The 16,724-nt window shown below is 41.6% G+C and overlaps 1 protein-coding gene across 1 annotated transcript in view; it reads right to left on the bottom strand.

Annotated features, from left to right (window-relative positions):
• The window catches only part of TARBP1 (TAR (HIV-1) RNA binding protein 1), a 90,387-nt gene that overhangs the window by 48,506 nt on the left and 25,157 nt on the right, over positions 1-16,724 (bottom strand). The window contains exons 11-14 of the mRNA XM_047088594.1: positions 11,244-11,343; positions 10,088-10,260; positions 4,272-4,369; positions 195-356 (exon numbers count right to left, since the gene is read on the bottom strand). Coding sequence (XP_046944550.1) covers positions 195-356; positions 4,272-4,369; positions 10,088-10,260; positions 11,244-11,343 — 533 coding nt within the window. The remainder of the gene's footprint in view (positions 1-194; positions 357-4,271; positions 4,370-10,087; positions 10,261-11,243; positions 11,344-16,724) is intronic.

Below are 16,724 nucleotides of genomic sequence, written 5' to 3'. Positions count from 1 at the left end.
AGTCACCACGCCTTTGTTATATACCTAATATTAGGACAGGAGTCCCAGTCTTCATCAAATATATGAACAAAGGATACTATGTTAAAGTTAAATTTCAGCAGACACTTTTCACATCAGAATATTGTATGATAATCAAATACGTATTCTACATACGCCTCATTCAACCGAACTATACAACCTGAATCAAGGATTACCTGTCCATGGTCCATCTCTTGAAGATGCCGAATGGATGCATTTTTCAAAGGAGAAATAACTCTCCAAATGGGGTTGCCTCGTTTCCACCCAACCTTCAAATGGAGATTTATAAGCTCAGTTAATACCATCAGGTATAAATGGCAACGATCCAGATCGGAAACCTAAGACAAACAACAAAACACGTTAACACGCAGGGCTCGTGGTTTTCATCAACCTGTGAGAGTTCAGACAGAAAACAAATTACCCTATTTAAACGCAGTAAAACAAGATACTAATAAGAGAAAACAAGCCATCTCCTCCAAGAGGCCCTCCATAATCTCCCCGTGCAGAGCTGAAGACTTCCTTCCCTGTGCTGACACAGCGACTGCACTTAACGCAACTGCAGCACACGTCACCATTTACTCCTCTTGCTGGCGCTCTGATCACGAGACCCTGGAAGGCAGAGACTATGTCCTGCCAACTCTTGCGTCCCAGGGCCAACACGTCATAAATAATAACAATCAGAACAAGGAAACTGCCTTTGTTTCAGGCAGATTGCGACACTCTGTTCTTACTAGGAAGGCTGCGGTCCCACCTCCCTAAGACGATGACTGAGTTTCAGAGAGGACACATGGCTCACCAGCATCTCAGGGCTGGTGTGTAGGAGAGGCGGAACTGAACGCCTTGTATCTGAGACTTGTAGACACGTGCTTCAGTCCAGCTCTACCACCCACCGGCCCTGTGATCTAACCTCTGCAGGCCTGATCCCTCATCCACAAAATGCGGAGGGTAACACCCACCCGTCACCGGGTTCTGAAAGAACTGAACGTATGCTAAGTGGACGAGCCCCGAATGGTGGCCCTGATGATTACTACCGTGCTCATTACGGATGATATCCTCAGAGGCCTTCCACCACACCAGGAAGCACAGAATTCATCCATTTAATCAGTTTTTACTGAGCACCCACCATGTGAGGCACTCCAAGGGCCGGGCCCCCGGGCAGACAGGAAGGAACAGCTGCAGGAGCTGGTGGAGACCGGACACTGAGGTGAGACAGGGAGGATTCTTAAATGAGAGGCTACAGAAACTGGCCGGATGGTGGTACATTCACTGAGGAGGGAATGGTGAGGGCTTCAGTTCTGAATGGCTGAAGTGTGACAGATGCAACTGGGCCATCAAAGAGCGCTAGGCTGATGGGGCGGGAGGCTGGGGAAAGCAGCCGGCGGTGAAGACGGAGAGGTAGGGTCCCTGGCACCACCAAAGCTGGGGGTGCAGCCTAGAGCGCCTCCCTCAACAGAGGAGCATGAGAAAATAAGGGCCCAGGCCACCCTTACAAAAGCGCCGACATTCGGGGTGCCGGGGTGGCTCAGTGGGTTGAGCGTCCAACTTCAGCTCAGGTCATGATCTCGTGGTTCACAAGTTCAAGCCCTGTGTCGGGCTCTGTGCTGACAGCTCAGAGCCTGGAGCCTGCTTCGGATTCTGTGTGTGTGTGTGTGTCTCTCTCTCTCTGCCCCTCCCCCACTCGTGCTCTCTCTCTCTCTCTCTCTCTCTCTCTCAAAACAAAACAAAACAAAACAAAACAAAAAATACTAAAAGTGCTGACGTTCAAGTCTATGTAGCAGAGAACAGACGTTCAAACAGAAGTGGGGGCGATGGCAGAGCGATGGGGCCACAACCAGGACAGGAAGGTGTCACAGACGCTGAGGACGACTGGTGTTTCCAAGGGGGAGTGGTTGATGTGTCCAGCAGGGCTGAGGAGTCAAGGAAACTAGGACTTGAAAAGCACCCATTTGGTTTGTGACAACGTTAGAGACAGCTGTTTCTGTGTGACAGAAGACGCAGAAACCAGAGAACGGAGTGGCAGGGCGTGTTTGTAAACAAGCTGACGAAGAGAGGAAAACTGAAGGGACCATGGAATTGAGAGGGTCTTTAGGATGAGGGGCTCTTAAGTTGTTTCAATGCTCATGAAAAAAAATCCAAGAGACAAGGAGAGGCTGAAAATACGAGAGAGAGAGAGAGAGAGAGAGAGAAACAGAGAGACAGAGAGAGGAGCGAGGGAGGGGCGAGGGGGGAGGGAGGGAGGGAGAAGGGATGGACAACCGTAAGGTTCTTGAACGGATGGGACGGAGCAGACTGCTGTGCTCTACAGGAACCTGGGAAGGCGGGAGATGGGTTCAGGTGTGGCAGCTGCTGGTCCCATGTTGGGGGGATGCAGTGTTCCCCGGGGGGGGGTGCAGTGTGCCTGAGGGGAGGCAGTGTGCCGGAGCAGCCTGCAGCCGAGCGAGGGTCCTCCCTTGCTCCGATTCCACGGCCTCACGTAGGCAACTTGAAATCAGCCATGGAGGGGCGCCTGGGTGGCACAGTCGGTTAAGCGTCCGACTTCAGCCAGGTCACGATCTCGCGGTCCGTGAGTTCGAGCCCCGCGTTGGGCTCTGGGCTGATGGCTCAGAGCCTGGAGCCTGTTTCCGATGCTGTGTCTCCCTCTCTCTCTGCCCCTCCCCCGTTCACGCTCTGTCTCTCTCTGTCCCAAAAAAATAAATAAACGTTGAAAAAAAAAAAAGTTTAAAAAAAAGAAATCAGCCATGGAAACTGATACGATACTACGAACCTGTCTTTTTTTCCCCTGAAAGCTGGTTGTTAAATAAAATCACATTAACCCTTCCCCCTTTTTCTTTTAAAAGTTTGTTTACTCTGAGAGACAGAGACAATGCAAGTGGGGGAGGGGCAGAGAGAGCAAGAGAGGCCGCAAGAGCGCGCGCGCGAGAGAGAGAGAGAGAGAGAGAGAGAGAGAGAGAGAGAGAGAATCCCAAGTGGGCTTTGTGCTGACAGCCCAGAGCCCAACTTAGGGCTTGAACTCATGAAACCACAAGATCGTGACCTGACTGGAAATCAAGAGTCTGATGCTTAACCAACTGAGCCACCCAGGCGCCCCTAGTCCTTCCCCTTTTAAAGCTATTTTTAGCTTTAAATTCCAAACAAACCAAAACAGTTATGTTCTGTAACGGGTACATGGAGGCTCATTATACTTCTTTTGTGTATGTCTGAAAATTTCCCTAATAGAAAGATAATGTAATACTGATGGTAACAAAGTGATACTGACGCAAAACAAACCCAAAGAGTTACTTCTTTATGAACCGCCTTCTTTGGAACATACGTGTAGCAATGCCACTATGAGCAACTGCTTAATAAAAAGAAAGCTAAACACCCCCCAACCCCACTCCAACGGGCTTTTTCTCCATATATCTTTGCCTTCCTGTCGTAACAGTTCAGGTCTTGCAGCATAAAACTTGCCTTTTTTGAATTTTCACACTTGCTCATGAGGCTTTCAAATGTACTTAAGTGAGTATTCTAAAAAAAAGGTGAAATAAGCATATTTTCACACTTTGTTCACAATCTATTGATTCTAAACCTTTGACATTTGTCCCTAGAGATTTCAAACAAACAAACAAAAAAATTAATAAGCATTCCTATATGAATTGGCATTTTCAAAATATTCTTGAAGAAAAAGGGAAATTACTTTCTTTTTTTTAAATTCCAGCATAGTTAACATACAGTGTTATATTAGTTTCAGGTGTTATTTTTCTCAGCTGTCCTAGAAGGAACAGTCTGTGGAGAATAGAGACAGAGCAGGTAAGGAGGACACTTACCTCAGAACTGACTGCTTTCTACTCTGTGTTTCAGAATCACTTGCAGAGCTTTGGAAACATACATGTACTATTACCTGGTCCCACCCCAAACATCCCAAATCAGAATCTCTGGATCCTACGACCAAATACACATCGAATATGCTAAATATTCCAGATATGTTACACCATGCAAAACTCCCTAGCCCCTGGGAAGTAGATGTATTATTTCCATCTTGCAGATGAGGAAACTAAGGCTCAGAAAAGCTACATAACTTTCCCAAGGACTTGGTTATGACTCAGATGAAATGAAAGTAAGGAGGGGACTCTGGAGCTTGTGTTTTTTTCTGCTTCCTAAGGTGTCTTCTCCAGAAACTATCACATTAATTTTCTCAATTTAATACAGTGCCTGCCAGTAAGTAATCACTCAAATATTGACGAAAAGAATGAAAAGTGACTCCTAGGAATACTTACACTGCTCAGTTCATTCATGGTAAGCCGTCGGAGAATAAATTCAGAAATGCTCTCTGCAGTAGACATGACAAAGTTCTGAAGAAGAGTAAACACCTCATCTGTACAGGAAAAAAAGCGTGCAACTGAATGACAGATGTTAAGTTCCTCGGTACAAAAAAATGCCAGATTTTCTAGTAAAAGTACATCTATGTTAAGCATGTGAGTGAATCACTAACCAAAACTGAATTCCAATAAAACAACAGTCATTAGTATTATGGGGAAATCTATAATTCACCTTAAAACTCATTTAGGAGTTTTAGTTCTGGATAAGATGGAACAGGGACACACCAGCCTCTCTCACTATAAAACCCAGACTGAATAACTGAGCAGCTATGTGGAGACTCTACAAGGTAAAAAGTAGTGGGAGGATTCAGAAAGCAGTAACACCAAACACAGTGACCTTGGTCTTCCTGCAGACTGGAACCACGTGCAGGAGCAGTCAAGAAAGCAGGCAGCCTGATGGGCCCTAACTTTCTCATCAGAGAATGAAAAGGGGGGAACCCCAGAGGAGCAGACAATGAGTCCTTAGGAGATTCCTGAGAGAGAGGTACTCAGGAAAATGGCCCCAGAAAGTGGTCTGTGAACTGCGGGGCTCCCCCCGAGCTGCCCTGCATGGACTGGCTACTAAGCAGCATCCCAAAGACTTTTGGAACTCAACTAACAGAGAGACAGCTGCCCACGTCCCAGACTGGCCACTGGGAGGATCACATGTCAAGGTCAAGACCACACCACAAAGGATCGGAAAACAAAAGTGACAGCAGAACAAACGCGCACAGAAGATGGGACATCAGGAATTGGGGCTGAACCTGAAGCTGATTGTGGTCGACACAAGAATATCAACATTCTCCACAGGATGTAAACAAGACCCAGAGTCTCATAACACGATATTCAAAATCTCTAGGATACGATCCAAAACAAGAGGGCACATGAAGCATCAGGAAGTTCCTACCCCACTAGGGAAAAGACAATCTACAAAAGCCAACAAGATGATGCAGACTCTAGAATAATCTGACAAAGACTCCCAAGCAGCTAATAATAAAATGCTTCAACAATCAATCAATACACACTCTGGAAACATATGGGAAAATAGAAAGTCTCAGCAAAGAAATGTAAGATATACACAAAAACCAAATAGGAATTTTGTAGTTGAAAAGTACAATTACTGTAATTTTAAAAACTCACTGGATGGGAACAATAACAGAAAGGAGATGCAAGAAAAAAGAGTTTGTGAACTTGAAAACAGACCAACAAAATAAAATAAATCATATGCAATATGATAGAGTATAACCAAACTGCTGAAAACTAAAGACAAAGAAACAACCTTGAAAGCAGAGAAAAACAGTATTATTACCTACGCAAAGAACACTTGGAATTACCAGAGAATTCTAATGGCAGCCAGAAGCAAATGCAGTATTTTTAAATTGCTGAAAGAAAAGACCCATCAAACCAGAATTTTATATCCAGTAAAATATTCCTCAAAAGGTGAAATAAAGACACTCTCAGATGAAAAAAAAACTAAGAATTCACTGGCAGCAAACCTGTTCCAAAAGAAATGCTAAGAGCTGTTTTTCAAACACAAAGTATATGATGCCCCAGGAAAACACGGGGCATCAGGGATGAAAGAAAAGCAAAAGAAACCACAAACATCTAGGTAAATACAATAGGCTACTCTCTTGAAATCTTTAAAATCTCTTTGATGGTTAAAAGCAAAAATTCTAACACTGTCTGGTATTTTTCAGTAAATGCAGATAGAAGACAAGTATAATACATGGGGAGAAAGGGGCAAAGGGAGTCCAGAAGGTGGTCAAGTTTCTACATTCATTTCAAGCAGTAAAACGTTAATTCTAAACAGACTGTTAGGTATGCACACTGTAATCCCTATAGCAATCACACACAAACACACACACAAAGCTTTAGATGTTTAGTAAAAAACACAACGGGTAAATTAAAATGGAATATGAAGTAATGTTCAAACTGCCCAAAACAAGCCAAAAGAGGGAAAGACGGAAATGAAAAATGGGAATAAACAGAACACAAAAAATAAAATGACAGACCTAAACCCAAACATATATGTAATTACATTAAATGCGAATAGTCTACACCAACTAAAAGACAGTGTCAGAATGGCCAAAAAATCATGACATATGCTGTCCGTAAGAAATTCAAAGGATGTGAATAGAATAAAAGTAAAAAAGCCAGGGAATAATACTATGCAAATTCTAATCCGAAGGAAGTAGGAGTGGTTATATCACTACCAGGCAAACTAGACTTCAGAGTAGAGGAAATAACCAGGGATAAAAAGGGATATTACATATTGAGGAAAGAGTCAACTCACCAAGAAAACACACTCTTCTAAACATGAACACATAGGCACCTAACAACAGAAGTGCAAAATACAGGACGCCAAACCCATAGAACTAGAAAGGAAAAGAGGCAAACGCAAACTCAGACCTGGGGACTCCAGCACTCCCCTCTCAGTAACAGAGGAAACAGACATGTCAAGTATATAAAATTGAGATGCACCACATAAGTCTTGGATCGGACATTTATAGGACACTCCACCCACCAACGGCAGAATACACATTTTTTCCAGGTGCGCATGGAACAGGAGCTAAGACAGACCATACCCTAGATCATAAAACAAACCTTAATGAAGTTGTAAAAACTGAAAAGTGTACAAAGTATGCTCTCTGCCTAGAATAGAGTAAAAATAACAGAAAGATAATAAGAAAATCTCCAAACACATTTCTAAGTGATTCACGAGTAAAAGAGAGAGTCTCAAGAAAAGTTAGAAAATACTTTGCACTGAAATACAACACACCAAAAGTTTTGGGATGCAATTAAAGCAAAACTTAAAAAAAAAATTATAGCATGAGAGGTCATTGTCAAAAAGATCTAAAATCTACAACCTAAACTTCCACCTTAATTTTTTTTAAATAGGCAAAATAAACTAAAAGCAAGCAGACAGAAGCAAACAAAAAACAGGAAGGAAATTGGAAAAAAAAAATCAACAGGGGCGCCTGGGTGCCTCAGCTAGTTAAGCGTCCAACTCTTGGATTTTGGCTCAGGTCATGATCTCACAGTTTTTGAGTTGGAGCCCCACGTCAGGCTCTGTGCTGATAGCGTGGAGCCTGCGTGGGATTCTGTCTCCTTCTCTCTCTGCCCCTCTCCCACTTGCTTCCACTTGATGCTTAACTGACTGAGCCACCCATGGGCCCCAAATTTTAAAAATTTTAAACACAGGGCACCTCAGTGCTCAGTCAGTTGGGTGTCCAATTCTTGATTTCAGCTCAGGTCATGAGATTGAGCCCCACATTGGGCTCTATACTGACATTGAGGAGCCTGCTTGGGATTCTCTCTCCCTCTCTCTCTGCCCTTCCCCCACTTGCGCTGGCTCTCTCTCTCTCCAAAACAAATAAACAAACTTTAAATAAATGATTTAAAACACAATTCGGTCAAAGTTGCCCCAAAGAGCATACTGCCAAGCCTCAATCCCAGCAGCTCACAGTAAGTCTACCTGGGTATTTCTGACTTTACCCTTATTTCTTCACTGCCCCTGGTACTGGTAATTAATTCCCAGACTGTTTCCTCATTTATAAAATGGAAATAACTCTTTTCCATTTTCCTCTTCCTTCATAAAAGAAATCTTTCAGGATTAAGGTCTAGTTACAGTTAACAAAGCTTGATACGGTTTACCAGTCAAATGGAAGCCAACGGCTATCAAAATCAGTATTTCCCTGGCTCTTCCTTGGTGACGTAAAGAGAGATATGCCTGAGGTACAACAGGAACACTGACATTCTGAGGGAAAGAATATAAAGCGTGTACGCATTTAGGGACGCGAAACTGGAAAGAAAGACACTTTTCACGACCTTATAAAGCTGAATGTGCATGTATCCTAGGAACCAGTACACAACGCTGGAACCAGTACCCTAGGAACCAGTACACAACGTTGGTGGCAGCACACATGTGACAGTCATAGCCACACTCCAACGTCCAGCACTAGGAAAGCGCATAAATAGCGGTGCCATCATACGAAAGATTACACAACGGGGAAAGTAACGAAGTCTAACAAAGGATGTGGAGGAAGCTTAGAAACACGTGAAGTGGGAAAAGTTACAAAAGACTTCCTACGGTGAAGCGACATTTCTGTAAAGCTCAAAAGCAGGAAAACTGGACAGTACGTTGTTGAGGAATACCTACAGATGAAATAAACCCATTTTTTAAAGTGCACGGAAGTGATAAAGACAAAAGTCAAAGTTAGGAGGCAAACAGAGGGGACTGGGGGGTAACAGGTAACATCGTTCTTAGCTTGGGTAGTAAGTTCACGGGTGTTTGATTATCGGGCATCGTAACTTACATATAACATCACACACTCGTGTGTGTGTCAAATACCACAGTTTTCCAAATGGTGCCTATGACCCAGTCCTGCACTTGAAAGCACTGAGCTTAGTACAAACAGTCAACACATGTCAAAGGAACCCAAATTTATGGCCTTAGCGAGTTGAAAAGCTTATAAAAAGTTACCATTACATGCGTCCAGCACCTGATTCTGCTGCCAGTATCAAAAATATCAGAATTTGGAAACTGGCTTTAAAAGTTCACAGGCCACACATTAAAATATAATCCCATCAGTGTTTTCCTCAGGCTTTGCCTCACAGCAGCGCTTCTCTAGGATTTTCACACAGCAAATTTCTAAAATGCTAAGTGAAACTGCTGAGAACGGATTGGGAATCAAGGCTCATCCATGAATATTCTTGTCTCTAGTGTCTGTGGTTTCTAGCTACTGTTCTGCATGTATCTTTGTTTGAGGAGAGACGAACTCAACGTTTCCATTACCACTACACTTTCTGTATGAATTATTTTCTACTTAAAAGGTACTTAGAGGGGCGCCTGGGTGGCTCAGTCGGTTAAGCGGCCGACTTCAGCTCAGGTCATGATCTCGCCATCCGTGAGTTCGAGCCCCGCGTCGGGCTCTGTGCTGACAGCTCAGAGCCTGGAGCCTCTTCGGATTCTGTGTCTCCCTCTCTCTGACCCTCCCCCATTCATGCTCTGTCTCTCTCTGTCTCAAAAATAAATGTTAAAAAAAAAAAATTAAAAAAAAAAAAAAGGTACTTAGAGGGGCACCTGGGTGGCTCAGTCAGTTCAGCATCTGACTTCGGCTCAGGTCATGATTTCATGGTTCATGGGTTCAAGCCCTGCATTTGGCTCTGTGCTAACAGCTCAGAGCCTGGAGCCTGCTTCAGATTCTGTGTCTCCCTCTCTCTCTGCCCCCTGTCCCTGCTCGTGCTCTCTCTCTCTCTCTCTCTCTGAAAAATAAAGATTAAAAGAAAAAAAAAAAGGTACTTAGAGACCAATGTATTTGCAAACAACTCTTTATAAAATGACTACCATTCTCACGCTTTAGCTTAATTTCTGCAACATCTATCATAGTGGCCATGAGAAAGGGATCTTGCTGTAACATATGTGAAATAGGGATCATTTTCATGGTCTGGAAATCAATGACTGAGCATAAATGGAAAAAAAAAAAAAGACAAGCAAAGAAGATCAAGTTGTAAAATCAACAGTAACTGGCACATATGTAAAGGCTTTGTTGTCAGCTCCATGAGGGCAGGGGGCTTGTACCTTCACTGCTGGATCCCCAGTACCACCGGGAAATAGTCGATATCTGCTGAATGCATAAAGTAATCCTCTTATTTCAAAGAGTCAGGAATGTCCTCTCATTCCAAACACCAACAATATACCAAGCAAGACACCAACAGAAACCATTTGTCCTCACCATCTTGGGTACTGGAACCTTTCAACATGCAAGTGTGCAATAACTTCACCAGCAACTGCAGGCATCTGTCAGTTTTCAGCAAGGGCATGTAGGCATTTGTGCCCAACTTCATAAGGGATTCCAGAAGAGGATCTAAGAATATCCTTAATACATTCTGTGTTCTCCGCTTTTCACTAGATATTAAAAGACATGCCCAAATCAAGCATTTCAAAACCATGAAGAAATTCGTTTCCATCTATAACTTGCGGAACTGGTTATATAACTAATGGATTCAGTTAGACAGAATTAGTCTTCTAGATGATGCAGACACGTAGCACCTGTTAGGACTGATCTCTCCCTCCGGCCTCTTCGCTGACCTCTCCAGTCTGTGCTTTCTCAGGGAGTACAGCATTGCACTCACAAAGAAAGCACAGGGAAGAACGTTCCACACTCAACTTCAAGCACAAGTATAAAGGGAATCCTATACCCAATTCATTTGGAAATTAAAATGCTGAGACCCTGCTACAATAATTTAAAAACAAAACAAAACAAACATATGCTAGCCAAGGAAATGAGATGTTAACAAAAAATACAAAGAATTAAGGATTTATAAAAAAAAACATCATAACCAACTTTAGTACTAAAGCTTTGTCTAGAAAAGAGATTTGATGTTAATCGAATTAACTGCATATCATGCAAATACACTAGCAAGTGGAAGTTGCTTTCTGCAACAATCATAATCTGGTGAGAACTGATCTGCGCACATTTTCAAAATATAAATGAGATCGCTTTATCTTTATTACGTTAATAAAAAGTACACATTTTACAAATGTGTTGGGTTTGACCAACCCAGTAAATTTCTTTACCCAATCATATGCGAGAATCTTAAAATCTGTTCTAATATTCTTATATAAAACCAGTGATTACTGTATATAGTGTTTCTGACCTTCTTGAACAGCTGAACTTACTAACCTAAAAGCTAATAAGGCCCTATTCATATTAATTTATTGTTAATTTTAGGCATTTCTTTAGTGTACTGACAATGCTCTAGTTTCTTCTTTTAATACCCTGTGATCAACTCCATACAAATAATCATGGAAAAGTCGGAACAGGTACCATAAATTTGATTAGCCTTTTTTTTTTTTTTTTTTTTTTTTTTTAGCTTGGAAACACTTACCTGTATTGAGACTTCATTCCTTCCACATCTACAGCCAACAAGACCATCATTGCAACAAGCTTGGCTTCAAACCAGTCAGGCATAAAGCAGTTTTCTCCTGCTTGAATAATAATAGTCAAGGTTTGCAAAGTGTTAACAAAATCCTTCAAAGATGAGGTTTCAAAACAAAACAGCCAAATGATTATGTCTTATCAATATCAGATTATAAGAGCTGAGATGAAATGCAGGACAACACCTTACAGTATAGCTCATCGTTATACGTGTTTAAATACAAACAAACAGGGGCACCTGAGTGGCTCAGTGAGCTAAGCATCCCACTTCAGCTCAGGTCATGATCTCACAGTTCGTGTGTTCGAGCCCTGCATCGGGCTCTGTGCTGACAGCTTAGAGCCTGGAGCCTGCTTCAGATTCTGTGTCTCCCTCTCTCTCTCTCTGCCCCTCTCCTGCTCATGCTCTCTCTCTCTCTCTCTCTCTCAAAAATAAACATTAAAAAATAAATAAAACAAAACCAATGCCTTCTGCAGGACACAGATAAAGGAGCTGACCTAGGTGCTGAAGACACAATGGCTCCTGTGCTAACGGAATTTACGTTGCAGTAGAGGAGAAAAACATTCGTCAAAGAACAATGAAAGGTAAAATGACAACTGTAGTGACTGGTGTAAAATGTCACGAGGGAAGTGCACACTAGGAGGCTATGCTCTCCTCTTTCTGGGCAGTAAAGTGAAAGTGCCCTGAAGAACGAGTAGGCTGAGCACAAAGGCTGGGAAAGAGTACAGTAGTTGAAGGGATGCAAGGCCTTCCCAAGTTAGGAAGAGCACATCAAGGGTCCTCTGAAGCAAGCCGTGCTCCAGGAGATAGAGGGGCGCCCATGTAGCAGGGACTCACAAGTGCAAGGAGTGCCAAAGATGAGGTTGCAGAAACAGCCAGGGAAGAGACCAGAAGACTGAGCAGGCCATGCAAAGAATTCCTGTCTTGACCCTAAAGGCAAGGGAAGCCACTGGAGGTTAAAGTGAAGGCATATAAAACAAAGGGAGGAAACATCTGTAGATCCAAATTAGTAGTTTGAACAGATTTCTCCAGGCACAATGTGGGAGACAGACTGTAGGGGAAGCAAGAGGAGATTCAAGTGGATGGGTTAAGAGACAATTCTAGTATTTCAGTTGAGAGAAGAAAATTCCCTAAAATGCAACCAGGAGGAGGATGGAATAGGTATGGACACAAAGGCTCTGGAGCTTCAGACGTGCGTCTGAACCCGAGTCCTGTGCTCGTTAGCTGTGGGACCCTGGAATAACTAACTGCTCGTCCTCTCAGAAAACTTAGGTCTATGCTGAAACTAACCTAACACTGTGTGTCAACTACACTTAAAAAAAAAAAAAAGTTTAGATCACTTTCTATGAAATCAAGCTAACAAATAAGACTTTCCTTGGGTTTATTATAAAAATACATGCAAAGTTTCTAGAATAAGTTTTGGAAGAGAGAACATGGTTAACAGATAAAATGAGTATTTCCCATCTCTGAAAGCCAGTTAAATTAAAATAAGGCATGAAGAGAAGATTTCTTCTTTATTCGTGGTGTATTACTATAGTGAGGTCACACTTTTCACCTCAATTTCCAAGAAAATTTTTGGCAAGAGATCTAGTTTTCCAGCCCAGGAGTTTAAATACTTAAACCATTTTCTTAAACACTCTAATATATTTTGGGGATAATTTATTTTGATACAAATTTATTGGAATAGTACAGAAGATGGACAACGGTAAAAACATGCTTGCATGTAGGAGAACTCAGTTAAAAAATACAACAAAAGGAAAAACTTTGTTAGATATTTTAAAAAATCTTATAAATGGCACTTAGTTGCCGTCAATAAAAAATCTGCTCATATTTATTAAAAAAAATCCCAATGTTGGTGCTATCTAGAAAAATTAAGGAAGCCACATTTATCAGTGTAAAGATGAGTTATTCAAACTTATTCTCTGCAACATTTTTTCTCTCATTAATGCTTTACATCCCACATTTACACTGAAAATTCATTTATAAACACAGACTAAAATGAAATCAAATGCCAATACGCTCTTCAGTTCCCTCTATCTTCTTCTTTTTTTTTTTAGTTCCCTCTATTTTGAAGAGCATTTATATAATCAGATACCCTTGACCTCACAGGAGGTGGAAGGGGTGGGGGTGCTATTTAAGAAGGAAACCTTTCCAAATCGCAGTGGCCCTTAAGCATCTTCTCCACTTACACAGCATGTGAGCAGGAAGCCTTTGGATGTAAATACTACACGTTTTGGTATGAACAGCACATGCTGGGTCCTCAAAGTGGCTACCCTGACAGTTCTCACTTCCTCCGGCAAAATACCAAGAGCACAGTTCTAGAAGCACAGATCCTGTCTGAATTCTTGAGCAATTTTTCACCTTGGATACCGAAAGGGAAGGTTGTAAATGAGAAGTTTAGTGGATATTTAATGCCTTCTGCTGTCAAGGAAGGCCACAGTACGAGGCCAGTAATAACTGGGCGCCTTACTCCTCCAGAGGAAGGCACACCTTCGCAGGGAATTTTGCGGCAGGTTGCTTCCTGAGTACTTTGTCACCATACTAAGCAGATCCATGCTTCAGTGCAGTGGGTCTCAAACTTCAAAATAACTGGAGACTTTATTAATACAGAGGGTGAGCTCCTACCCAGAGTTTGATTCAACAGGTTTGGGATAGAGCTGGAGAATTTGTATTTCGAAACAGTTTCCAGGTGATGTTGGCATGGCTGATCTGGAAACCATACTCTGCAAACAACTGGCAGAGAATTCCTATTTATGCTCCGTTTTCTCTCCCTGGAGGTAGAAAAGTGGAGGCAACAGTGGTTTTAAGGAAACAAAAGAATCGCTGGCTATTATTAATCACCTTAATGCAACTTAGCCCCGAATCACCAAACCTTGCCACCATGAATTTTAAAAACAGAGTGCAATTCTAGAAAATGCAAACTAATCCGATGTCTTGAGAGCACATCAGGGCTCGTCTGTGCTTGGAGGAGAAAGAGGTAGAAGCAGGAGGTAAGAATTATAAAGGGGTGCGAAAACACTTCTGAGCCTGACAGTTATGTTCGTCACACCTTGCTATGCTGGTGGTTTCATATATACATAGGTCAAAACCCATCACACCGTACAGCTTACGTATGAGCAGTTTAACATACATCAATTATACCTCAAAGCTGTTTTTATCATTTGTTGTACAACTGCAATATACTACTTTGGGGTTATTCCATAGTTCTACATTTCTTAGTTACATTTTAAGTAGGCACATTAACCTCAAAATCTTCACCTATCAAATATCCTTTCTGAGGACCGCTTGATTTCAGTATAAATTTCTTCAAATGTATTTCACATTCTGGTTAATCTTAGCACATCCAAGTTCTGACAAGCCTTTGGTGCTATTTCCAAACTGTTGCACTTTCTGTAATTTCTGATCTTTAACATTTTTGTTTGTTTGTAGGTGATGCTGGTTCTGTGTGGTTTTTGTTGTTGCTCTGTCCTATTGTCTTAGGTATCGTGTGAACAACACAGCGTGTGTGTGTGTGTGTGTGTGTGTGTGTGTGTGTGTACCTCATATCCATCCTTACCTCTTACCATTCTTTCTTGAGCTCCATGTCATAAATACACAGATGAAAGATACACAGATATACAAATACACAGATGGATAGTGGCCTGCCTACTTTCTGCTCCCCGGACGCAAGTTCATCCAAGCCTTGTGGGCTGCTCCTTCCCTCTTTTCACCTTAATTTCTATTCACACGTCAGACGTCACCCACCTGGTGTGACGTCCCGCTACCTCTGCTGGTCTACCTGTTCTAAGCAGACAACTGCTCGTACAGGCTCCCCATCCCAGTGCTTATGGCTTTCAAGGCACTGTGCTAGGATTATCTGCTTACTTATCAACTTCCTTGCTAGATGATGCTCCTTCTGAGGGCAAGGGATACAGCTTTTATCTCTGTAATTCCGATGCCTGGCACTTAGAAAACACGTGATATGTGCTTGCTGAATCAATAGTATGAAAGCTACCTGTACTAACTATATACCAAAAGCCAAAGAAAAAGCTACTTTAGATGTAGAACCTGACTGAAAATAGTGTTTTGGCCAATGAGTCTTTATACAAAAACGAATGTGAATATTATATGTATCTTACGTTCAGAAACTCAAGATAAATATCGTTTGCTTTGGAATTTATTCATTTGGTCTCAGAACTGCCCAGTAGCTGTCAATTAAACTTCATAAAGGCACTTAGCCAAGGGCATTAAAAATCAAACAAACAGGGGCGCCTGGGTGGCGCAGTCGGTTAAGCGTCCGACTTCAGCCAGGTCACGATCTTGCGGTCCGTGAGTTCGAGCCCCGCGTCGGGCTCTGGGCTGACGGCTCAGAGCCTGGAGCCTGTTTCCGATTCTGTGTCTCCCTCTCTCTCTGCCCCTCCCCCGTTCATGCTCTGTCTCTCTCTGTCCCAAAAATAAATAAACGTTGAAAAAAAAAATTAAAAAAAAAATCAAACAAACAAAAATATTAAAACAAACACAAATGCTTCCTTTGCACTTGAAATCAAGTTTTAATTTTTTTAAAAACTTAAAATAGCATGTTATATATTAAATAGTATATTTTAAGTTCTAGAAATATTAAAGAAATTCTAAAAATATCGTTTCATCCGATTTTGAGTATCTAATCAGATCTGACACTGTTATATACTCTAAATTATAAAACAAGTTCTATAGATATTTCAGGGAGCTTAACGTGTGTTTACTCTAGTAGGAACTAAAATTTATTTACTTTTGTAGGCCTAACAAAAGAATCCTCCAAGTAACAGCACAGAATTATTAGACATAGAATAAAATACAAAAGAGAAATATTCTACGAAGGAAGAAGAGATGAACTCACATATTTTGGAAGGATAATCATCTGATCGTTTAAAACCTATTCCATGATCAGAGAAATCAGTACATGAACACAACTTAGTCTGAGACAACGCTAGGAAATTTAAGACACGTTAAATTCAAAGATGTAATTTACCCAAATTATCCCTAACGACTTTAATGAAGAAGCATTAGAAATGTAAGAAGAATCCTAATTAATGAATCTGCTAATAGTTCTTCCCTTATGTAGTCTTACACATTTCCCCAAAGAAGTTGGAAAATTGATATCGGCTAAGTATCTGGTAAAAAGAAAAAAACTAACAAAACCACCCTTTCAAACATAACTTTTCTCTAAAACTACTTTTCAAAATCAGTTCATATTACATGTGATGTTTTGAAAACAAACACATAAAAGCTACCCATATTTATCTACAAATATTTCCACTGACAGAGGCTCTAAAAACACATAGGCGGTATGGAGCCTGTGAAGATTCAGTAATTATAGAATAAATTTGTGTCCAATTCCTACTTTGGCAACCTACTAGTTTCTTAAAACATACAAAAATAGTTTGAAAACCTCAAGTCCTAGAACAGATAAAGTAC

This window comes from Lynx rufus, unplaced genomic scaffold (assembly GCF_022079265.1).
Source record: "Lynx rufus isolate CCGP_SWC_20201006 ecotype Redwood Valley unplaced genomic scaffold, mLynRuf1.p SCAF_25, whole genome shotgun sequence".
NCBI classification, from domain to species: Eukaryota; Metazoa; Chordata; class Mammalia; order Carnivora; family Felidae; genus Lynx; species Lynx rufus.
Note: the sequence above shows the minus strand (reverse complement) of the source record. Positions and strands in the feature narration are given on the sequence as shown.